This window comes from Pan troglodytes, chromosome 5 (assembly GCF_028858775.2).
Source record: "Pan troglodytes isolate AG18354 chromosome 5, NHGRI_mPanTro3-v2.0_pri, whole genome shotgun sequence".
NCBI classification, from domain to species: Eukaryota; Metazoa; Chordata; class Mammalia; order Primates; family Hominidae; genus Pan; species Pan troglodytes.
This window is the reverse complement of record NC_072403.2, coordinates 153,904,263-153,930,193: the sequence shown is the minus strand read 5'-3', so window position 1 is coordinate 153,930,193 and position 25,931 is coordinate 153,904,263. Positions and strand designations below refer to the sequence as shown.

The window sequence follows — 25,931 nt, the reverse complement described above, 5'->3', positions numbered from 1 at the left end:
TAACCTTTATGAATTGGTGGCCATCAACATCAAAGATCCACATCGGCTTTAAAGACTTAAAAAATCACCCAATTATTGAAGACATTGTTAGATTAATTCATAGACTTTCTCTAAATATTTGGCACCAGTGAGGCAATGTGTTCAGATCATTGGCTCACTGTGCTTTCTATTTTATATAATTAGTTCTTTTATTTGAGCCCTGTGACCCAATTTGAGCCCTGTGTATCTCAATTAGGTATTTGAGTATTTGCTTTTGGTTTCTAAAGTTGAGTTTTTCTCATATACAGAGCCCTTGCTTCACTTTTTAAATTTTTATTGGCCTTGGCCTGCCTGCCTTGTTTTTGTGAATTTCCCTATTGGGACCTATAAACTCTGGCAGGGCAACTGGGTCTTGACATCTGCTGAGAAATAATCTCAATGCCAACAGCCTGCCTGTGCACTTGAATCTCCAAGTATAGACTGCTGTGACATTCTTGCACTCATGGTCCACCTGGAAGGCATGACACTGCTTAGAAAGATAAATTTCACATTTGACTTTCTTAGGATTGATTGTTGGGTTGCATAACTTATGCCACTGGGATCCATGTGGAATATCACATTCTGCTTCCTGGCCTGGGCTCCTCTTCAGTTTTACCTTTCTTCGCTTCCTCCATTACCACTCTATTGCTACCTACCATCAGATATGTTCCAATCCCAAACCTTTCCAGTCTTCTTTGGAATATTCTAGTTGACGACCAGTAGTATTCACTCAGAAAATATTATGATACCTACCACCAATGTCTTTCAATAAATTTGTATTCCATGTCCATGTTGCCTTAATTAAATATTTAAACAAATTTGACAAATGTAAGGTACCCCTTGAACTACTGATGTTAGGAAATTGTTTTTAGATTAAAAAGTATTGATGTCCAATATTTGAATTTTGCCTATTTATTACACTCTTGAATACCCTCTTAGAAACAGTAAACATAATATGTAAATTTTATGGAGAAGGAAAATTTATTTTTATTTGTGAATGTGACAATATAATAATGTTTACAGGATTCACGGTTATATCAGATGCTTTTGATTTGTGTAAGTCAGGAGTTTAAATTTCAAGTTGTTATTTTGTTTTCCTGTGGAGTGGTAGTTTTAAACATCAAGCCCTGCTTCATCAGATCAGTTTTTCCTATTTAAATCACCCTGATTTTTTTAAAACACCTAAGCTTGAATATATTCTATGGTTTATTAATTTAGTGGATTTAATACAAACAGAAATGACTTATATTTATGTTACACACAATGAGACATTAAGCGAAAAGAAAATAAATAAATAATATGAAGACAGCATTTAGTAATTTACCACTTAGTTTTGTATAAGCTGTCAAATATTTATTAATGCAAATAATGTAGAGACCAAAATAAGCTTTATCAAACCGTTAAAATCCATCATCACTTTGGTGAGGAAAATAAATAATTTATGTATTTTTGATGTATTATCATGCTGTAAATTTTGCTCTTTCCTGACTTGATAAAGTTGGTATGTGGCTGGTTCCATTTTCACTTTAACCAATGGGATCAATTTCTTATATTTGCAGATGGAAACACGGAAACGCCTGGCTAAAATTGTGCTTGTCTTTGTGGGCTGTTTCATCTTCTGTTGGTTTCCAAACCACATCCTTTACATGTATCGGTCTTTCAACTATAATGAGATTGATCCATCTCTAGGCCACATGATTGTCACCTTAGTTGCCCGGGTTCTCAGTTTTGGCAATTCTTGTGTCAATCCATTTGCTCTTTACCTACTCAGTGAAAGCTTCAGGAGGCATTTCAACAGCCAACTCTGCTGTGGGAGGAAGTCCTATCAAGAGAGAGGAACCAGCTACCTACTCAGCTCTTCAGTGGTGCGTATGACATCTCTGAAAAGCAATGCTAAGAACATGGTGACCAATTCTGTTTTACTAAATGGGCACAGCATGAAGCAGGAAACGGCACTGTGATTTTGGCCATTCAACTCACTACCTGGAGAGAACTTAGTAACTGTTAAAATTCCTATTCGGCAGATCAGAACTTGCTGTTGCTTAGCTAATTTATTAGGCAATTGCATGACTGACTCAGAAAATGCAAGACATTTTTTCTCTACACTAGACTTTATTTTTTCTCTTTTCATTTCCTAATAATTAGAATATGAGAAAAGACTTTAAATCACTACATATAATACATATATGTATATATATGTATTTGCACACACACGTACACACATGTACATTATATATATTTCACATTTAAGATGATCCCCAAACCAATGCAATATGTATAATTTAACATTGCTTTAGTATTTAGGCTGTTGCTAAAGCCAGTTCTAGCATATTTGTCTTAGGTTTTGTTTTATCTTGAAGCATGAAATAAATTTCTATATTGACTCAATGATTCAGTGAGGGTAATATTCAAACTCCTATTATTTGAAATACAAGTCAGATTGTCCTGGTGAATTTCATTCAATTCACAACTATTGCATGTGTGTGTGTGTGTGTGTGTGTGTATATATATATATGTATATGTATATATGTACACACACACACGTCCTTCATTTTAAGAAAATAATAAAAAATTCAAAGGTGGAGCTTAATCACATTGGTATTTATTGTGATTCTGTGATTAATCATAATTTATAGAAATAATTCATATCTGTAACTTCTAAGTATGTGATTAACAGATATAATGAAATTAATATTATGAATTATAAAATAGATATGATATGAATATAATTTACATTATGAATGTAAAATAGGTATCATATGAATATGATTTACATTATGAATGTAAAATAGGTATCATATGTCCCAAATTGCAAAGCTACAACTCACAAGTTTGCATGGCCATCTTAGTATACATTGCTAAATCCTCGAATATTTGGATGATTGTGTATAGATGTGATAAGATTTGTGTAATTCCAGTGAGTTCAACCATTTACTCATCCTCTCTTGCAATACCCAACTGACAAGTATGTGGGATCACACTTAGGCAATTTTTTTCTGCTTTTCCTGCATGATACCACAGTTTTCTCTGAATAAATGTCTTCTTTTTTTAGGAAAATGCAAATGTATTGATTACAGTTTAAAAGCTACCATTTTTAAAAGCATGTATCAATAAATCTAACATTTAAATCAATATATTTCATACTATTTCTTTCTCCAGATTTGAGAAGACTCTATTAGTATACTAAGCTTTTCCTTAAACACCCGTAACTCATGCTGTTTAAGATGTAACATATTCAATTGTATATAACAATTAGAAGACTAAATACAAACTAAAATATTTGATAATAATAATAATAGTGAACACTAATCATGTATTTTCTATGTTATAGGCATAGTCCTAAAGCTTTACATTTACTATCTAATTTAATCATCAATATAATCACTGAGGTGAACAAGAGAAGGATCTAATTTGGCAAGGTATGAAGTTATGCGATTGTGGGTAAGGCCTCTTTATTTGAAAGAGTACACGATTTTGAAAACTTTGCAGAAACAACAGATCATGTGAACACATTGTTAGAACCCTGAACTTAGGCTTTATTAATTTCATTGTAAATTTACCTCTGAAGAAGGTCTGTTATTATCTCTATAGATTAGGAAATTGAGGCTCAGAGATATTAAATAACTTAAAAATATCGAGCTTTTCTTTTTGGAGATCCAGTCAACACTTAATAGCTCTGTTAACAAACTAAGCAGGTAGAGGATTATCTGTGCAAATTATTTTTTTTTTAAATTTTAGATTCAGAGGGTACATGTGTAGTCTTGTTACATCAGTATACTGCATAATGCTGGGTTTGGGCTCATAATGATCTCATCACCCAAGTAGTGAACATAGTACCCAACAGGTAGTTTTTCAACTCTTGTCCACCCCCTTCCCCACTGTTGGAGTCCCCAGTGTCTGTTTTTTCCATGGTTGTGTTCATGTGTACCCAATGTTGAGTTCCCACTTGTAAATGAGAACATGAATTATTTAATTTTCTGTTTCTACATTAATTTGCTTAAGATAATGGCCCCAGCTGCATCTATGTTGCTACAAAAGGATGTTATTTCATTCTTTTTTCATGGCTGTGTAGTATTCCATGGTGTATATGTACCACATTGTCATTAGTCCACCATAGATGGGTACCTGGGTTGATTCTATGTCTTTGTTATTGTGAACATTGTTGTGATAAACATATGATTGCAGGTATCTTTTTGTTAGAACAATTTAGTTTCCTTTAGCTATATCCCTAGTAATGAGATTTCAGTGTCAAGTGGCAATTTTATTTTCAGTTCTTTGGGAAATCTGTAAACTGCTTTCCATAGTGGCTGAACTAATTTGCATTCCCAACAATAGTCTATAAGCGTTCCCTTTCTCTGCAACCTCTCTGACATGTTGTGTTCTGACTTTTTAAATAATAGCCGTTCTGACTGGTGTGAGATGGTATCTCATTACGGTTTTGATTTGCCTCTCTCTGATGATTAGTGATGTTGAACATTTGCTCATGTTTGTTGGTTACCTGTATGTCTTTTTTTGAGAAATGTCTGTTCATGTCTTTGCCCACTTTTTTAATGGGGTTATTTGTTTTCTTCTTATTGATTTGTTTAAGTTCCTTATAGATTCTGCATATTAGTTGTATTAGTCTGTTTTCACACTGTTGATAAAGATATATCTGAGACTGGATGATTTACAAAAGAAAGAGGTTTAATGGACTTACAATTCCAGGTAGCTGGGGAGGTCTCACAATCACATGTAAAGTGAAAGACACATCTCACATGGTGGCAGACAAGAAGAGAACTTGTGCAGGGAAATTCCCCCTTATAAAACCAACAGATCTCATGAGACTTATTCACTATCATGAGAATAGCATGGGAAAGACCTGCCCTCACGATTCAATTACTTCCCACCAGGTCCCTCCCACAGCACGTGGGAATTCAAGATGAGATTTCAGTGGGGACACAGCCAAACCATATCATTCTGCCCCAGCCCCTCCCAAATCTCATGTCCTCACATTTCAAAACCAATCATGCCTTCCCAACAGTCCCCCAAAGTCTTAACTCATTTCAGCATTAACTCAAAAGTCCACAGTCCAAAGTCTCATCTGAGACAAGGCGAGTGCCTTCTGCTTATGAGCCTGTAAAATTAAAAGTAAGTTAGTTACTTCCTAGATACAATGGGGATCAGGCATTGGGTAAATATAGCTATTCCAGATGGGAGAAATTGACCAAAACAAAGTGGTGGGCTACAGGCCCCATGCAAGTCCAAAATCCAGCAGAGCAGTCAAAACTTAAAGCTCCAAAATGATCTCTTTTGACTCCATGTCTCCCATCCAGGTCATGCCGATACCAGAGGTGTGCTTACACAGCCTTGGGCAGCTCTGCGTCTGTGGCTTTGCGAGTATAGCCCTCTACTGGCTGCTTTCATGGGCTGGTGTTGAGTATCTGTGGCTTTTCCAGGTGCATGTTGCAAGCTATTTGTAGATCTACCATTCTGGAGTCTGGAGGATGGTGGCCCTCTTCTCACAGCTCCACTAGGTGGTGCTCCAGTAGGGATTCTGTGTGGGGCTCTGACCCCACATTTCCTTTCTGCACTGCCCTAGCAGAAGTACTCCATGAGGGTCTCATCCCTGCAGCAAACTTTTGCCTGAGCATCCAGGCATACCCATACATCATCTGAAGTCTAGGTGGAGGTTCCCAAACCTCAATTCTTGACTTCTGTGCACCCACAGGCTCAACACCAAAGCCAAGGCTTTAGGCTCCCACCCTCTGAAGCAATAGCCTGAGCTGTACCTTGGCCCCTTTTAGTCATGGCTGGAGCATCTAGGATGCAGGGCACCAAGTCCCTAGACTGTACACAGCAGAGGGACCCTGGGCCTGGCCCACAAAACCATTTTTTCCACCTAAGCCTCTGGTCTGTCGTGGGAAGGGCTGCCTCAGAAGTCTCTGACATGCCCTGGGGACATTTTGCCCACTGTCTTAGTGACTAACAAGGTAACACCTTGTTACCTATGCAAATTTCTGCTGCCAGCTTGAATTTCTCCTCAGAAAATGGGATTATCTGTTCTATCACATTGTCGGGCTGCAAATTTTCCCAACTTTTATGCTCTGTTACCTTTTTAAAACTGAATGCCTTTAACAGCACCCAAGTCACCTCTTGAATGCTTTTCTGCTTAGAAATTTCTTCCACTAGACACCCTAAATCATCTCTCTCAAGTTCAAAGTTCCACAAATCTCTAGGGCAGGGGCAAAATGCCACCAGTCTCTTTGCTAAAACATAACAAAAGTCATCTTTGCTCCAGTTCCCAACTAGTTCCTCATCTCCATCTGAGACCACCTCAGCCTGGATTTCATTGTCCATATATATCATTATAAGCATTTTTGTCAAAGCCATTCAACAAGTCTCTAGGGAGTTCCAAACTTTCCCACATTTTCCTGTTTTCTTCTGAGCCCTCCAAATTGTTCCAACCTCTGCCTGTTACCCAGTTCCAAAGTTGCTTCCACATTTTCAGGTATCTTTTCAGCACTACCCCACTCTACTGGTACCAATTTACTGTATTAATCCATTTTTACAATGCTGATAAAGACATACTCAAGACTGGGCAATTTACAAAAGAAAGAGGTTTAATGGACTTATAATTCTACCTGGCTGGTGAGCCCTCACAATCATGTGGAAGGTGAAAGGCATGTCTCAAATGGTGGCAGACAAGAGAAGAGAGCATATGCAGGGAAACTCCCCCTTATGAAACCATCAGATGTCATGAGACTTATTCACTACCATGTGAACAGTATGGGAAAGACCTGCCCCCATGATTCAATTTCCTCTCACCTGGTACCTCCCACAATACATGGGACTTCTAGATGAGATTTGGGTGGGGCACAGCCAAACCATATCATTAGTCATTTGTGTGCAAATTATCACATACCCACACACACACAGCATGATATTTGGTTCATATTAAAATTAGATTTTAAACTTCTGCATTTGTTGAATTTTTCATATATTTAATTTGTATACACTTGTTTTACACTTTTATATTTATAAATATTTATATTTGTTTCTGGGTATTTGAAGATTTCATTGTTCTTATTATCAAATGATAATATTAAGGCTGGACGTGGTGGCTTATGCCTGTAATCCCAGCACTTTGGGAGGCTGAGGCAGGCAGATCGCGAGGTCAGGAGATTGAGACCATCCTGGCCAACATGGTGAAACCTGGTCTCTACAAATTTACAAAAAAAAAAAATTAGCCCAGCATGGTGGTGCACACCTATAGTCCCAGCTACTTAGGAGGCTGATGTAGGGGAATCGCTTGAACCTGGGAGGTGGAGGTTGCAGTGAGCCGAGATCGCACCACTGCACTCCAGCCTGGCGACAGAGCGAGACTCTGTCTCAAAACTAATAATAATAATATTATTATTAAAAGAAATAAATCTCGACATTTGTTTATGAAATCACACTACAGAAATGAATTAAACTGATGATGCCTATTAGTCAGAAGTAGAACAAAAATGCCAAATATCAGATCTGTTAAAATAAACATACATAAATTGAAATAGCCTTTTGAAAAATGTAATTAATTTATTGATTTTTGTAACTCAATCTAGTAATATCTTAATCCAAGAAAATATTTCAGAAAAAATGTCTAATGTGGTAATATCTGCCATAACAGAGAAATATCCACAAAATATTATTTTTAATGTATATGCAAGATATATATGCCCTTTTATGTGAATCTCCTCTTTAAACCAGGAGTTGTTAAAAAAATACAAAAAAAAGTAACCTTGGAATACTTTGAATCAGGAACCGATACCTGTCAATCATGGCATTTGTAAAATGGATTAATAACATTGTAGAATTAAATTATGCAACACATGTAAGGTACTTACCCAAAGCCTGAAGTAAGTGTTCAGTGAAGATAGCATTTATCATTATATTTTAAAGTTATTGTTCTCATGTAACAAAGTAATAGTAAACATTGATTAAACATGTCCTGTGTGGCAGACCCTGTGCCATATTATTTTATAGGGATGCATCATAATAGCTTATAAGGCAGAAGCTATTCTGGTTCCCATCCTATATTTGAGGCAGATAAGGATGGTAGAACTTGCTATTGAACTTTTATCTGTTTGACTTTAAATTCATATATTTTATCTATAGTCAATACTTCCAGGAGTCTGGAATTCAAGTAATTCATTAAAAGACAGTAGTATGCATGTCAACATTTTCCTCACTGAAATGCACAGGTTACCTGACAGTGGAGGACAAAAAGGAATGGTTCTCTCAGTTTGCCTTTGTCTTTCCTAGGGAAAGATAGCAGCTTAAATTCTAGGTCATGTGAATACCTGTATAAAAATAAATTTCATATATAAAAGGTGGGAGCATAATTTTTGCTCCTAAATTTCTTTCTCCCTTTTGTGCATGCTATATTAAAAAAGGAGGAAGATAATAAAAATTAATGGAACTTTTTAGATATTGAAACATATTTCATTTGACTATTTGCTTGTTAGAACAAGTTTTAAATGTTTATATCATCCTATACAGCTTTAAAATAATTAATGAGTTTTAAATAAGTATAATATTTCCGTTTATGAATATTTTTTACTGGCTTCATTGCTCACTCAGAAAATATTTACACTAAGTTTCTGAGAAATGAAATATTTCAACAATTAGGCCTCTCTTAAGAAAGAGTAAGCATGTGTATTTCAACTTTGAGTAAAATAATATATATATAAGTATGTTTTTCTTAGACCTTTTCAAAACAAGTGGGAAAGGCGTGAGCAAATAGATCAGCTTCCGTGCAGAAAGTCATTTGTGTAAAGCTATAACAGAATAAAAAGAAGAGAGCAAAAGATCGTCTTGTTATAACTGCATCTTTAAATGATCATTAGAGAAAACATTACTTATACATTGCATTTTATAACATTTCATTTTCTAAATTATTTTGCCAAGTTATTCCAAGTGCTCCATTTTTTCCCATATGTTGTATCTTACTGCAATTTCAAACAGGTCATATTCTTACATACAGAGCCAAGTTTTAATCTGTGGTGGGCAATTTGTGTTGGAAGTGGTATACAGCAAAACTTAACCAAGATTTCATTTCTGGGAACTAACTCTCCTTTTGGGCAAGAAAGAGATAATAATTACTCATTATTCTTCATGGTGGATGAATAATGTAAATTTAACCCACTTAGGAACCTAAAATGTATTTTACAAAATATTTAATGATACTTAACAGAACTATTTGAAAGGGGAAATTCGTAACCATTTGAGGTATCTTGGTGTTGTAGATAATCAAATCTGAAAAAACAAGTATGAGAATCTTCAAATTGTTTTTTTTCATATGCTGATAAAATTTAATTGAGAAACATGGGTATCTTAAAACTTTTAGTTTTCTGCTGGGTGTTAGAAATCTATCTATTTGCATCTCGTGTGTGGTATTCTCCTGGATTCTTCAAGCTAAAAAGTGTAAGAAAGTTCTCAGCAGTATAATCCATCTTATACCATTCGGAATATGTTTATTTATGTGCATGAATTAAAAGGAAGACTATATAATCATGGTCCTATGAGAGTAAAGAAGCAGGAGAAAAAAACCCACAAGTCATTTTAATATGACCTTGTTGCCTCCGTTAGACTTTCTTATCCTCGTAAGTTCATGTTTTTCGATGGGTAAAGATTCTCCTTTGCAAAGCAGAAAGAGCCTGGTCAAACAGCCATATGGCATTAGGTATATAAATAACCAAATGCAACGGCAAATTGAATTTAGTGTGCATGTCTAACTTATTTTAAAGGCAGATTTATCCAAATAGCAAATTACTAATAGCAGTGTTATTATTTCTGCTAATGTGTTTAATCAAATACATCTCTTGGAATTAAGAAAGGCCATATAAAAGTGCACACTGGAATGTAGGTGTGCTTGATCTGCCTGCCTTAGTTTTGTATTTCAGCCTAAGCTATAATAAGCTGTCTAGAGTATTTAAAAATTAGAACTTGTTTTTCTTCTTTGGCAGTTTGCCTAGAAGCATATTAATAAAATGTAGTACTGTTTGAATAGAATGGTTTGACATAACTCATTGCACAGGACAAGAGAATACATTTTATCCCAAGAGAATTTATTATTAGAGAATGAATTCAAGAAATAGAAAACAGAGATAAATGTTTGAACACTTTAAATGATTTTTATTCACTTTACATTGAACTCAGTTTTAGTATACTACATTGGCTTCTTTTTAATTAATAAAATATTACTGAATAAAATCAGCGTGGAAAGTGACACACTACAGGCCAAAAATCACAAAATTCTGGAGGTAAGTTCTACAGTACTCTTAAAGCACCATTTTGGTGTCAAGTAGAAAAGCTTCTATTTAAATTATCTCATAATTACATCCTTTCCATTTACTAACACAAAGTAATTATATAATTTTTTTTAGTCTAAGCTAGAATCCCACTAAATATTTTTGAGGAATATTTTATTTCACCTGTGCAATGATTCAAAATACCAAATCAGCAATAAAGTCACAGATGACCCAATTTTACTACCCTCAAGCCCACGTTTTTCTTTTTTAGCTTCAAATAAAGAACAATTTTCGCCATATATGACAGACCCACAGCTAGTATTACACTGAATGAAGAAAAATGAAAACCTTTCTCTTAGATTTGGAACACTACAAGGATGCCCATTTTCACCACTGTTGTTCAGTATAGTACTGTAAGCCCTAGCTAGAGAAATCAGAAAAGAGAAAGAAAGAGAGAAAGAAAGAAAAGAAAGAAAGAAAGGAAGGAAGGAAGAAAGGAAGGAAGGAAAGAAGGAAGGAAGGAAGGAAAGAAAGAAAGAAAGAAAGAAAGAAAGAAAGAAAGAAACCCCCAAATTGGAAGGGAAGAAGTCGAATTATCCTTGTTTACAGATGATGATCTTATATTTGGATAAACCTAAAGACACCACCAAAAAACTATGAGAACTGATGAACAAATTTCAGTTAATTTGCAGGATACAAAATCAACACACAAAAATCAGTAGCATTTCTGTATACCAGTAATGAACTAGCAGAGAAAGAAATCAGGAAAGTAATCCCATTTACAATAGCTACAGTTATAATAGAATACCTAGAAATTAACAAAATAAATGACCTCTACAATGAAAACTATAAAACATTGATGAAATTGAAGAGAACACACACACAAAATGGAAAGATATTCCACATTCATAGATTGAAAGAATCAATATTGTCAAAATGCTCAACCTAACCAAAGCAATCTATACATTCAATGCAATCCCTATCAAAATACCAATGACATTATTCACAGAAACAGAAAAAAATCCTAAAATTTATATGGAATCACAATAGCCAAAGCTGTCCTGTGTAGAAAAAACAAAACTGGAAGAATCACATCACCTGGCTTCAAATTGTACTACAGAGCTATAGAAACCGAAACAGCATGGTACTTCCATAAAAACAGACACTTAGGCTAATGGAACAGAATACAGAACCCAGAATTCATACATCTATAGTGAGTTCATTTTTGACAAAGGTGCCAAGAACATACATTGGGGAAAAGATAGTCTCTTCAATAAATGGTGATGGGAAAACTGAATATCCATATGCAGAAGAATGAAACTAGACTCTCACCACATATAAAAATCAAATATCTCTTACTATATATAAAAATCAAATAAAAATGGATTACAGACTTAAATGTAAGACCTCAAACTATGGAACTACTATAAGAAAACATTGGGGAAACTCTAGGACATTGGAGTGGGCAAAGATTTCTTGAGTAATACCCCACAAGCACAAGCAACCAAAGCAAAAATGGAAAAAGTATCACATCAAGTTAAAAAGCTTCTGCACAGCAAAGGATACAATCCACAAAGTGAAGAGGCAACCCACAGAATAGGAGAAAATATCTGCAAACTACTCGTCTGACAAGGTATTAATAACCAGAATATATAAGGAGTTCAAACAACTCCAGAGGAAAAAAATTTAGAAATCTGATTAAAAATGAGCAAAATATATGAATACACATTTCTCAAATGAAGACATACAAATGGCAAACAGGCATATGAAAAGGTGCTCAACATCAATGATCATCAGAGAAATGTAAATCAAAATTGTAACAAGGTATCATCTCACTCCAGTTAAAATGGCTTATATCCAAAAGACAGGCAAATGCTGGCAAGAATGTGGAGAAAAGGGAACCCTGGTACACTATTGGTGGGAATGTAAATTAGCACAACTAGTATGGAAAACAATTTGGAGGGTCCTCAAAAAACTAAAACTGGAGCTACTATATGATCCAGCAATCCCACTTCTTGGTATATACCCTAAAGAAAGGCAATCAGTGTGTTGAAGAGATATCTGCTGTGTCATGTTTATTGCAGCACTGTTCACAATAGCTAAGATTTGGAAGCAACCTAAGTGTCCATCGACAGATGAAATGGATAAACAAAATGTGGTACATGTACACAATGGAGTACTATTCAGCCTTACAAAAGAATGAGATTCTGTCATTTCTAACAACATGGGTGGAACTGGAGGTCATTATGTTACATGAAATAAGCCAGGCACAGAAAGACAAACTTCACATGTTCTTAATTATCTGTGGGAGCTAAAAGTTAAAATATTTGAACTCATGGAGTTAGAGAGTAGAATGTTGGTTACCAGAGACTGGGAAGGGTAGCAGAAGGGGAGGGGGAAGTGAGGATGATTAATAGGTACAAAATAAAATTAGAATGAAAGGGATCTGTTATTTGATAGCATTACAAGGTGACTACAGTAAATGATAACTTGTTGTACATTTAAAAATGGCTAAAAGAGTATAATCGGATTGTTTGCAAAACAAAGAAAGGATAAATGCTTGAGGTGATAGACACCCCATATAACCTGATGTGATTATTAAGCATTGTATGATTATATCATACTATCTCATGTATCCCATAAATGTATACTCCTAATATGTACCCACAAAAACTAAAAATAAAAATAGAATAATTTTCTTTTATTAGAAAACAAGTTTTCAAATTTACAAAGTCAGGTGTATTTCGATTCAGTGACATACCATCCTATCGTAGAATTATTTAGAGCATTAATATTATCGTCTCAACTATATTCTGCCAATTAGATTTCTAAAGTACGCATGAGAACAGTTTGCCAGACTTGAGCCTTTGGTTCTAAAATGGTAGCTCTTCCTTTATTGTATGTTTTTCAAGTTGATGGCGGTAGATGAATGCCAACTGAAGTATGTATGAGGGAAAACAATACCATAAATAATAACCAAACCCGTGTTGTGACTGTTACAATTTTTAAAACTAACATGATTTTAATTTTTTCTGTTTTTAATTAATATTCATTCCATTATTTTAAACCTTAAATAATTAGATTTTATAAGTATGGGACTTGATGATAAATTTCTTTAAATCTTTGACAATATTTGGCAACACATGGATTGTAGGATTGTGTGAAACTGTGGAATTAATAATTGTATTTGATGTATTGGCATTGCTGTCTCCTCTTATTTTAAATATGTTTAATTCAAATAAAATTAGAAGCAATTCCAACAGGATTTTTTCCCCCTTTCTATCTCAGAATCACATTTTCCTTTCCATCCCAAAATTTATAAAATGAATATTCTTGAATTTATTTTGGCGTTGTGCCTTTTAATGAGTGAATCCTCACTGATAAAATAGAAGTTATTGATTGCATTTATTCTATTTATTTAAATCACATGTATTTTGTATTTCTTAATTTAATAAATAAAAAATCTTAGTGCAGCATGAATAATTTTTTCTTGTAATAAACATTAGTTTATAAGTATTAGTTTATAAAACTTCATTACGGGCATAAAATTTGAGAAGCACCTACAAAAAAATTGTATTTTTTTAAAACAAGAATGCAGGTGCCATTTATTTGGTCCGTAAGTATAGTCGTTATTTGAGTTTTACAAAACATCGAATATAAATAACCCGAAACTGTAACAATACACAAAAATTGGCTTATTACACAGACATACCAGGCAGTACAAACTGAAAACTTGAGTAAATTAACATTGTTTTACATTAATATACATAGTGCCATTTAACATTTAAAAACAAGTTTTAATGCGTAGCACTCGATACTTCTTTGAATCTGTTTCAATCAGCTAAGAGTATGAAAATGGTTAAATCTAGGCTAAAAATAATTATTCTTCTAGCCAAAAATAAAGGCATAATATTTATAACCAGGTGTCAACTTTACTAAACCACAATATTTTGAAACTATTAATGATACCTAAGGGTATTTACATTAAAAAGGCAACATGCATTGTGTTGTTTTATCTCATGACTGGTTATGCACACACTTCGTTCAAAGGGTTTTTAAAACTATATTCCCACTTTCAATACAGCATACTGCAATGTGTCTAACAGTTCTAGCAAAATGAATACTTTGAAAGGGAGCAGAATCATTTTCAAGTCACTGGTGTCAATTTTTTCCCTTTGGAACAAAGGACCTAACAATCTGGTTCTGCCCAGATAACCTAAATAGGAAGAGGGTTCTGTTTAGAGGCATTTCTGTTCCATCTAATGCTATGACATCATCAAGCTCTTCCTTCTGTTCTATACGTGACCTCTTTGCACTGAGATTCTCTTTCTCATCTAATTTCTTCTTGCGGCTTCTCTCTTCTTCACTGACGTCGGCATTATTTGAAGAATCTTCTTCATCCTAATCAACTATGAGAACATCATCTTGCTCTTGAGCTGTGGAGGTGGAGGGCTGAGCTCCATCATCACTGCCTTTGGTTATGCTTTTGGCAGCATCTTCAGCTTGTTTGGGCCCCACTTTTTCTGGGGCATCACCAACAACTTCAAATTCAACATCCTTTCCTAGGTCTTCACTATGAAGGATGTTGATAATTGTATTTGAATGTAAATTTTTATTTGTTTACAAACAGGAGAAAAGTCACATTTAGGAAACTTGAAATCTGTAAAGATTAGAGAGAAATGAAATAAATTGAAGATGCTCTTTTCAGACACAAATGTTTTGACTGAAAAAATCCTGGGTTTGATTTCAACTGCTTATTTTATGAAAACAGAAAATCTTGTCCTTTCAGCCTACTTTTTTGAGAGAGTTTTAATTCAATGTGTGAAGTCTACTCTGCTTTAACAGTTTAATTGATGTATCATGTTTTGTCGATTATAGGAATTACTTGCATGATTTTATGTTGATGTAACTGTCCTCTGAAATGATTAAACTATTGTTAGATAAGGTGTTTCTTGGAGTGTAATTTTTAAAAACTGTATTATAGGATTTAATATATATTAGTATAATCACTCTCAAGCTATTCTAATAGAAAGGTTGCAAAAGTGGTGACAAATGTGTCTTAACTCAAGTTTCGTGATGTAATTATTGCTTGGCAAAGTAAAAGATGGGTCTGGAATCTTGAAGCAAAAATTGCTGCACTTGATTGATCTTTAAAGACAATATTTCATTCCTTTACTAATGAATCATTTGAAGTCTCAAAGCTATGCTGAAATACGTTCTAGTGTCCTGAGCTGAACAGTCCAAGTCTTTTGGAGTAAGAAAAGGAGGATTTCCACTAAAGGGTAAGAAAATAGAAGAGAAAAAAGGGTTGCAGTTGTTGAGTTATTGTAACACTCATTTTCAAATTATAGCCCAGAGGCTGATTTGCCCAAGAGGCAATGGGCAAGGGTGTTGGCTGGAGCCTTGAAGAGGGCACAGCTATGGTTTAGACCCGCACATTCCTCTGTCTACTGGGACATCTGCTCTGAATATTTCAGTCATCTCAAAGTTAATGTGTCTGCAGCTAACTCATTGTTCTCAAACTTGATCCTTTCTTCTGTATTTTAGTAAATGTCATGACTTCTACCCTTTACTGAAGGAACACAAACTCAGTTCAAAAGTGTCATTTTTAGTTCCTCATTTTCTGCCTCTCCACATCTAATTTATCAGCAAGTCCTGTTGATTGACTCTACTTCCAAAGTATGTATATCCTGAGATTTTCACTATCTCCTCATTGCCATGGTTGTCACACACAACTGACCTTTTTTTTTTTTTTGGCCTAGATCAATGCAACAACATTTTAACTAATCTCCCTGCTTTCACCCAGTCCCAAATTAAATCCACATTCCACACTGCAAACAGAAATCATGATAAGCCTAAATTAGAGCATGTCACATCTTTGCTTCTCAATACACTTAGAATAAAGTGAAAACTGTTTGCTTAGTCTACAGATTTTGATCCCTGACTCTCTTTTCAAATTCATTTCCTACTTAGCTCACTGGACTGCAGTCTCACCAGCACTCTTTTATATTCCTTAAGCACATAAAAAGGTTCCCACTTCAATGCCTTTACACTTGTGTCTTGTGCCTGTAGCTCTGTTTTCTCAGATATTCACATGGCTAACTTTTGCGAAAAAGGCTATCCATGATCGATTTATAGTAGCACTCTCAGGTCAATTGTAAAATATATATGTGTATTTCATTGAGACAAGGTCTAATTCTGTTACCCAGGCTGGAGTGCAGTGGCATGATCTTGACTCAGTGCAGCCTTGACCACCCCAGGCTCAGGTGATCCTCGCACCTCAGCTTCCTGAGTACCTGGGACTACAGGTGCATGCCATCACTCTTGGCTAATTTTTGTAATTTTTGTGGAGACAGGGTTTTGCCATATTGCCCAGGCTGGATTCAAACTACTGCGCTCAAGTTATCTATCCACTTTGGCTTCCCAAAAATGCTAGGATTACAGGTGTGAGCCACTGTGCCCAACCAGATTATTTCATCATAGTATTTTGCCCTGATTTATGTACTTATAGCACTTATCTAGTCTCTTTACTTACTTGTATGGTCTTTCTCCTTCATCTTAAATATAAATCCTATAAGAGCAGGGACTTGTCTGTGTATACTATATCCCCAAGGCTTAAGTAGTTCCTGGAATGTAGTTTAATGTAGTTGGTGCTCACCAAGTAATTGTAAATAATATAAATAGTGTTGAATGGTACTGGGTTGGGAGATAAAGAGAGAACCTGAAAATAAAAGATGGAAACATTTTGTGGAATGTCTCAAGGGATTATTCTATGACCTTCTTTCTTACCTGATGTAAAACAGAAGCACTTCTTTTGAATAGAAATTAGATTTAATTGATCCAATTCTATGAAGTACTGAGTTTATCATTGTTTTATACTCTGCCTATATCCTCTTCAATGTTATACAGATATAAACATGGATTCCTCCGGGTCAGGAATCCACAGAATTTGACAGATTTGTTTTTTTGGCCTCTCAGAGCTTAAAGTTTCTTAGAATATATCATTTGGATGATATCTTTTAGGAGAAACAATAAGAGCATAAAGTCCAACTGGAATCTTTGTCCTGAAAGCCACATGAGAAGCTTGTGCCTTTAGATTTGCCTTATTCTTAAATACTTTGTGGTTTATAGTGAGAAGAAAGCTCACAGTTGCTCATCAGGAAGCAATTTTTTATGCCCCTGAAAATCCTTTTTGTAGGTTAAAGCAGTCACTTTATGATGTGGGAACCATGCTTCTACTGTAGCTGGAAGGCAATCCACTGATTCCCATTATACCTGCATGAAGGTTTCCTTCCTTTTCTGTGGATTTATAACTAAAAAATGACTGTATTCTCTTCTGATAGTTTCGCAAAGTGAAAAAAAAAGGAAAAAAGAGGTAGTATGCAATATAATCTTAGATAGTGTTAAGGTACTCACAAAATTGATAAATCTGCTAAGTAATATATAAAATTTATTTAAAAACCTGTCATATATTTTCCAATTCAAATGTTTTATGGTTGAATATTGCTGACTGATTAGAATACATAGGCCAGAGACTTAGATCAGCTGTAGTGTTTGCTGTTGTGATTACTTAGCTATCCGATCTAGTTCTTGTATCAAAAATTAGGAAATTCTGAATGCTATAAGTTTCATACTTTGCACTATTTACCACTTTTTGTCACTGAAATGTGGTTCTCTTAGTCACTAGGATGCATATTACCTAAAAATGCTGGGGGATAATAAAGCGACAGCAGTGAGAACAGCTAAAATTATAATTCTTGCTTTTTAACAGATGGATACCAGATGTGTTCTTGATCTGGAGAGACTGTTTCATTAACTCACAGAAAATGAAGGTGAAGATAAACATGGCTGGTCTGTTATTCTTTTTTACTTTCTTATGTTAAGTAATAAAAAAGCAAAAATAAAGTTTCCCAGATGTAGACATTGGCAAAATACCAGTAAGGGGAGAAATAATCAACCTTGGGATAAATGTGAAATAGAACACATCAGGATAACTAGGGACTGTCCTTTGCAAGTTTAACTTAGGTTCTCCTCTTCAGATCCCTAAATCTTGCATGGTAAAATGGCATTTAAATTGTAGCTTTGATGACCAATTTTGAGCCCAGTGGTTCCTTGCAGATTCATTGCATTAGATTTTCAACAACTGTAGTTTACTAGAATCATAATCTGTGTGAGGCTTTATCTAGCGTTAGGTGACACCTAAACCACTAGTAGGAGAACTGTGGTATCTCACCCTTAACGTCTCCATGAGAAACAACCATACAGCATTCTTAGCAATATGCTGTAGTGTACAGCTTCAGTGTCCAGAACATTTTTCTTGATAGCTCATCCTTCCTTTTCTTTTGTTGTGATCCATGTTAGAGATTAAGAACACTGTATTTTGGAACTCCAAGGTTAAATTTCTTAAGACAACATTTTTTACATTATAATAGGAGATTCAAGTAATAAGGAAAGCATATACAAACCATACAATTTAAGCCTGTGAAATTCTTGAAAATCAATTATTACTCTGCACAGTGGCCTACTATGACTACTTATATTTGATCATGTTGATTTTAATCTCAAAATCTCCAGATGATAAGAGGTCTGACCAGATGCAAAATCACTAGTTTCCTGGATTTCAAAATCTCTCTCTGCCTCAGATTTAAAAAAGTCTTATAATGAGTTTCTTTGCCTGAACTTGTGCATAGAGTCTGTCTTCAACTATGTTGATTTGATTACTTTTCTAGGTTTTTTTTGGTGAAGTATTACAGCAACAGCTCTTAGATTTACACTTTCTATAAGAAACAGCATAAAAAATCTCATTTTAACAAATATTATGGAACGAAAAGTCTACAATAGGTGCTCTATTAAGTTTGGGTATACGGTGTAAAAAAATAGACTTGGTATAAGAATCTTTAGTTGTCAGTAACACACCCTGGCAAGCTGAAGCAGAAGGAAAATCTTGGGGAACAACATTAAGAATTTCTATATTAAATGGAAACTGGAGCACTAGGCAAGAAATATAGACAGAAGCAAATGTTAAATAGCTAAAGAGTCCAGTCTTCACAGACCTTATAAACAAGTGTGGGAGAGATACTATTATCAAAACAGTTCCCAAAATATCATTTATAATTATAACGTGAGACTGGTGCTTTTTAAAAAAAATAGAGTGCTGAGAAAGAGTGACAATGTGGGTGTGGGGATGGGAAAAATGCCTTTGTTTAAATTGAGAGGAAGCATGAGAAGAAGGCTTACATTATGGCTGCTTTGAAAATTCTTTTATTATCAATATTGCTTTATGCATCACTTGCACCTTAAGGAGATCTGACTGATTCCTAGGGAGTTAGAGATGGGGATGAGGGAACTGTAGTAGCTAGGAAAATGTTCCAGGCAGAAGAAGTAGTTCATGTAAAGTCTTGATGGCAAAAAACACTAGGATATATTTGATGGGCCAAAAGGAGGCCAGTGTGGCTGAGACAGTGGAAGAGGTGAAGGGTAAAATGAAATGAGGTTTGGGAGGTAAGAGTGGTCTGGTCATGATAGACTTCGGAATCTATTTGAGGTGAAGTTGGAAGTTTTGAAGAATTTTTACCAAGCCAATGGATTTTTATTATTTATACTTATTAAAGATTATTTTGACTGCAGTGTGGAGAATAGAGTAGAAAGAAATAGAGAAGTAAGGAACCTACTGCTATTTCACATGAAAATGATGTATCATTAATGTCTTTTATCTGCGTGGGGGCTATGCAGGGAGAAGTGGCCAAATATAAGACATAAACGGGAGTATACATGTCAGGACTTGTTGATGGATTACATACTAGTGTTAATAGTTAACCTTCAGTTCTTGAATGGGGAACTTTTACTTATGTATGCAGTATTTATACATTATTCTAGATGTATTTGACTAAAAATGACAGAAATTTAATTAAAATGCAATTTTATAAAGAATTTACTCATAAATCATATTGTCTCATATGATTGGGAAATCTAAGGGTGGGTTAGGACTTTAGGAAAAGCTGTATCCAAGCCTATAGATGACTTCTGAACTTAGTATTAATTTCTTATCTCTGTTTCCTTTAAGAAAAATGTACTTCTATCCTTTTTTCAAGTGTCAGTTCACACAATCTCAGGCAGCCCTAGGTTAAAAACACCAGAGGAATGAGAGATATTTTCTCACCCAGACATAGTCTCTGAGAAGGGCTCTGATAAGTCCTTCTTGGGTGTCAATTATGCAATAGCGATTAAACATTATGTCTAAGGCTTGGTGCGTATACCTACCTCTAAGGGAGCAGCCGCTGTTGTCCTAACAGAGGTGTGGGGGAAAACTTATTGTGTATATTCAAACTAACTACCTAAGCCATGGAAATCCACTGCAACTATATAGAATAACCTGTGAGAAAGGCAAAAATATTGCCTGACATCCAGGAGGTGCCCTTAGCTAGACCTCAGTGTTCTTCTGTTGAACATAAACAATTTGGCAGAACATTAACATCAGACAAGGCAGTGCTGTGGCTGTGATGAATAGAGAGAAAACAATACCATGGTGTAGTCATATCTGAACACAAAGCATGCGCGTTGTCTAAGCCACAGATATTACTCCAAAGCCCTCTATCCGGGCTAAAATGAGTAGCTGCTTCTTCTTTACCAATTACAGTGTTTGTCTGGTTCTAGTTTATTTTTTTAATTAATTTTTTTGATTTTTAATTTTTGTGGGTACATAGTAGGTATATATATTTATGGGATACATGAGATGTTTTGATACAGGCATTCAGTGTGAAATGAGCACATCATGACAAAAAACCTAAATACACTCTTTTAAAAAAATGTACAATTAAGTTATTATTGACTATAGTTACCATGTTGCACTGTCAAATAGCAGGTCTTATTCATTCTAACTCTTTTTTGTATACATTAACCACTCCTCCCCCCCCATCACACCCTGCTACCCTTCCCAGCCTCTGGTAACCATCCTTCTACTCTCTATGTCCATGAGTTCAATTGTTCTGATTTTTAGATCCCAGAAATAAGTGAGAACATGCAATGTTTGTCTTTCAGTCCCTGGCTTATTTCATGTAACATAATGATGTCTAGTTCCAAACAAGTTGTTGCAAATGACAGGATCTCATTCTTTTCTTATGGCTGAATAGTACTTCATTGTGTATATGTACTATATTTTCTTTATCCATTCATCTGTTGATGGATATTTAGGTTGCTTCCAAATCTTAGCTATTGTAAAGAGTGCTGCAACAAACACAGGAGTGCATATATCTCTTCAATATACTGATGTGTTTAGTTTTGGGTATATACCCAGCAGTAGGTTTGCTGGATCATATGGTAGCTCTATTTTTAGTTTTTTTGAGGAACCTCCAAACTGTTCTCCATAGTGGTTGTGCTAATTTACATTTCATCAACAGTGTGTGAGGGGTCCTTTCTCTTCACATCCTTGCCAGCATCTGTTCATTTGGTATTGCCTGTCTTTTGGATATAAGCCATTTTAACTGTCATGAAATGATATCTCACTGTAGTTTTGATTTACATTTCTCTGATAATCAATTATGTTGAGTACCTTTTCATATACCTATTTGCCATCTGTATGTCTTCTTTTGAGAAATGTCTATCTAAATCATTTGTGCATTTTTTGATCAGATTATTTGATTTTTTTTCCTTTGGAGTTGTTTGAGTTCCTTATATATTTTGGTCATTAGTCTCTTGCCAGATGCGTAGTTTGAAGTAAGCAAATATTTTCTCCCATTCTGTGGGTTGTCTCTTCACTTTGCTGATTGTTTCCTTTGCAGTGCTGAAGTTTTTTTAACTTGATGTGATCCCATTTGTCCGTTTTTGCTTTGGTTGCCTGTGCTTATGAGATATTACTCAAAAATGTTTTGCCCAGAACAATGTCCTAGAGATTTTCCCTAATGTTTTTGGATAGTAGTTTTATATTCTGAGGCCTTAGATTTAAGTCTTTAATCCATTTTTATTTGACTTTTGTATATAGTGACAGATAGGGGTCTAGTTTCATTCATCTGCATTTGAATATCCAGTTTTCCCAGCATCATTTATTGAAGAGATGGTCTTTATCCCAATGTATGTTCTTGGCACTTTTGTTGAAAATGAGTTCACAGGTGTGTGAATTCATAGGTGTGCAGAAAATGAGTTCATAGGTGTGCAGATTTGTTTGTGGGTACTCTATTCTGTTCTCTTGGTCTATGTGTCTGTTTTTATGCCAATATCATACTGTTTTGGTTACTATAGCTCTATAGTATAATTTGAAGTCAGGTAATGTGATTCCTCAGTTTTGTGCTTTTTGCTCAAGATAGCTTTGGCTATTCTGGGTCTTTTGTGGGTAAATGTAAATTTTAGAATTGTTTTCTATTTCTGTGAATAATGTCATTGGTATTTAGACAGGGTTTGCTTTGAATCTGTAGATTGCTTTGGGGAGTGTGGACATTTTAACAGTGTTGATTTTTCCAAACCATAAACATGGAATATTTTTCCATTTTTTGTTGTCCATTTCAATTTCTTTCATCAATGTTTTCAAATTTCCATTATAGAGGTTTTTCTCTTTTTTGGTTAAGTTAATTCCTAAGTATTCAGTTTCATGTATGACTACTGTAAATGAGATTGCTTTGATTTCTTCTTCAGATTGCTTACTGTTGGCATATAAAAATGGTACTGATTTCTGTATGTTGATTTTGTATCCTGCAAATTTCCTAAATTTGTTTATCAGTTCTAATAGTCTTTAGATAGTCTTTAGGTTTTTCCAAATATAAGATCTTATCATAAGTAAACAAAGATAATTTTACTTCTTTCCTTCCCTTTGAAGTCCCTTTATTTCTTTCTCTTGTCTGGCTGCTCTAGCTAGGACTTCCAGTACTATGTTGAATAATAGTGGTGAAAGTGGGCATCCCTGTCATGTTCCAGATTTTAGAGGGAAGGCTTTCACTTTTTCCCCATTCAATGTGACACTAGCTCTGGGTCTGTCATACATGGTTTTAATTATGTTCCTTCTATTCCCAGTTTTTTGAGGATTTTTATCATGAAGGGATGTTGAATTTCATTAACTGCTTTTTCAGCATCAATTGAAAGATCATATGGTTTTTACCCTTCATTTGGTTGATATGATGTATTACATTGATTGATTTGCATATATTGAACCATCCTTGCATCCCAGGAATAAATCCCACTTGTTCATGAATGATCTTTCCATTGTATTGTTGAATTTGATTTGCTGGTATTTTCTGAGGATTTCTGCATCAATATTCATCAGAGATATTGGCTTGTAGTTTTCTTATTTGATGTGCCTTTTTCTGGCTTTGATATCAGAGTAATACTGGCCTCGTGGAACGAGTTTGGAAGTATTCCCTCCAGAATGTGTTGAGTAGTATTGGTATTAATTCTTCTTTAAATGTTTGGTAAAATTCAGCAGTAAAGCGATCATGATGGCTTTTCTTTACCGGGAGGCTTTGATCTTGTTACTTGTTATTGGTGTGTTCAGGTTTTGGATTTCTTCCTGGTTCAATCTTGGTAGATTGTATGTATCTAGACATTTCTCAATTGTTTCCATTATCAGTTGTTTCAAGAAAATTTTTAATTTCCTTTTTAATTTCTTCATTGACTGACTAGTCATCAGAAGCATATTGTTTAATTTTCTTGTATTTGTATAGTTTCCAAAATTCCTCTTGTTATTAATTTCTGGTTTTATTCCATTGTGGTCAGAGAAGATATCTGATATTATTTCAATTTTTTGAATGTTTTAAGACTTGTTTTGTGACATAACATATGGTCTATCCTTGAGAATGATCCATGTGCTGAGGAAAAGACTATGTATTCTGCAGCTCTTGGATAAATATTCTGTAAATATCCATTAGATTTATTTGGTCTATAGTGCAGATTAAGTCTGATGTTTTTTCTTTTTGATTTTCTTTCTGGATGATCTGTCCAATGCTTAAAGTCTGTTGAAGTCTGTAGCTATTATTATATCAGGGCCTATCACTCTCTTTAGCTCTAATAATATTTCCTTTACTGATGCTCCAGTGTTGGGTGCATATGTATTGAAAATTGCTATATCCTCTTGTTGAATTGACCTCTTTATCATTATATAGTGACCATCATTGCCTCTTTTTATAGTTTTTGTATTGAGATCTATTTTGTCTGATATAAGTATAGTGACTCCTACTCTTTTATGGTTTCCATTGGCAAGAAATATCTTTTTCTATCCCTTTATTTTCTTTATATGTGAAGTGTGTTTCTTGTAGGCAACAGATCAATGGGTCTTGTTTTTTTCATCTATTCAGCCACTCTATCTCTTTTGATTGGAGAGTTTATTCCATTTACATTTAATGTTACTATTGATAAGTAAGGACTTACTCCTGCCATTTTATTGTTTGTTTTCTGGTTGTTCTGTGGCCTTCTGTTCTCTCTTTTATTCCTGTCTGCCTCTAGTAAAGATGATTTTCTCTGATGATATAACTTAGTTTCTTGTTTTTTTTGTTTGTTGTGTATCCATTGTATGTTTATTGGTTTGAGGTTACCATGCGGCTTGCAAATACTATCTTGTGATCCATTATTTTAACCTGATAACAATTTAACACTATTTGCACGAATAAACCAAATGAAAACTAATAAAAACCCACCTCAACTTCATCTCTCTGTTTTTTAACTTTTTTGATGTTTTTGCTTATATATTATTGCACTGACTGCACCTTGAAAAGTTGTAGTTGTCATTTCTGATTGGTTCATCATTTAGTCTTTCTACTTAGGAAAAGGGTAGTTTACATACCACAGTTGCAGTGTTATAATATTCTGTTTTTCTGTGTACTTACTATTAGCAGTAAGTTTTGTACTTTTAGGTGATTCTTTATTACTCATTAATGTCATTTTCTTTCTGATTGAAGTATTTCCTTTAGTATTTCCTGTTGGACAGGTCTGGTATTGATGAAATCCCTCAGTTTTTGCTTGTTTGGGAAAGTCTTTATTTCTCTTTCATGTTTGAAGGACATTTTTGCCAGACATACTATTTTAGGGTAAAAGTTATTTTCCTTCAACCTTTAAATATGTCATGCCAATCTCCTGGCCTGTAAGGTTTCTACTAAAAAGTCTACTGTCAGATGTATTAGAGCTTCATTGTATGTTATTTGTTTCTTTTCTCTTGCTGCTTTTATAATCCTTTATTTATCCTTGACCTTTGGGAATTTGATTATTAAATGCCTTGAGGTAATCTCTTTGGGTTAAATCTGCTTGGTGTTCTATAACCTTCTAGTACTTGCAGATTAATATCTTTTTCTAGGTTTGGGAAGTTCTCAGTTATTATCTCTTTGAATAAACACTCTACCCCTATCTCTTTCTCTACCTCCTCTTTAAGGCCAATAACTCTTAGATTTGCCCTGTGGATGCTATTTGGTAGATCCTGTGGGTGTGCTTCATTGTTTTTTTTCTCTTCTGTGTATATTGAAATAGCTTGTCTTCAAGCTCATCAATTCTCTCTTCTTCTTAATCCATTCTGCTATTAAAGGACTCTGATGCATTCTTCAGCGTGCCTATTGCATTTTTCAGCTCCAGAATTTCTGCTCGATTCTTTTTAATTATTTCAAACTGTTTTTCTTAAATGTATTATTCAATAGCATTCTGAATTCCTTCTCTGTGTTATCTTGAATTTCTTTG

General features: G+C 34.6%; 1 protein-coding gene across 3 annotated transcripts in view; it reads left to right on the top strand.

The window, feature by feature from the left end:
- The window catches only part of NMBR (neuromedin B receptor), a 72,762-nt gene extending 69,612 nt beyond the window's left edge, over nucleotides 1–3,150 (top strand). For all 3 annotated transcript variants that reach the window (XM_016956393.4, XM_016956394.4, XM_527520.8), the window contains one exon: nucleotides 1,578–3,150. In XM_016956393.4, coding sequence (XP_016811882.2) covers nucleotides 1,578–1,979 — 402 coding nt within the window. In that variant the 3' untranslated portion in view covers nucleotides 1,980–3,150. The remainder of the gene's footprint in view (nucleotides 1–1,577) is intronic.
- Nucleotides 3,151–25,931: the final 22,781 nt, after the last annotated feature.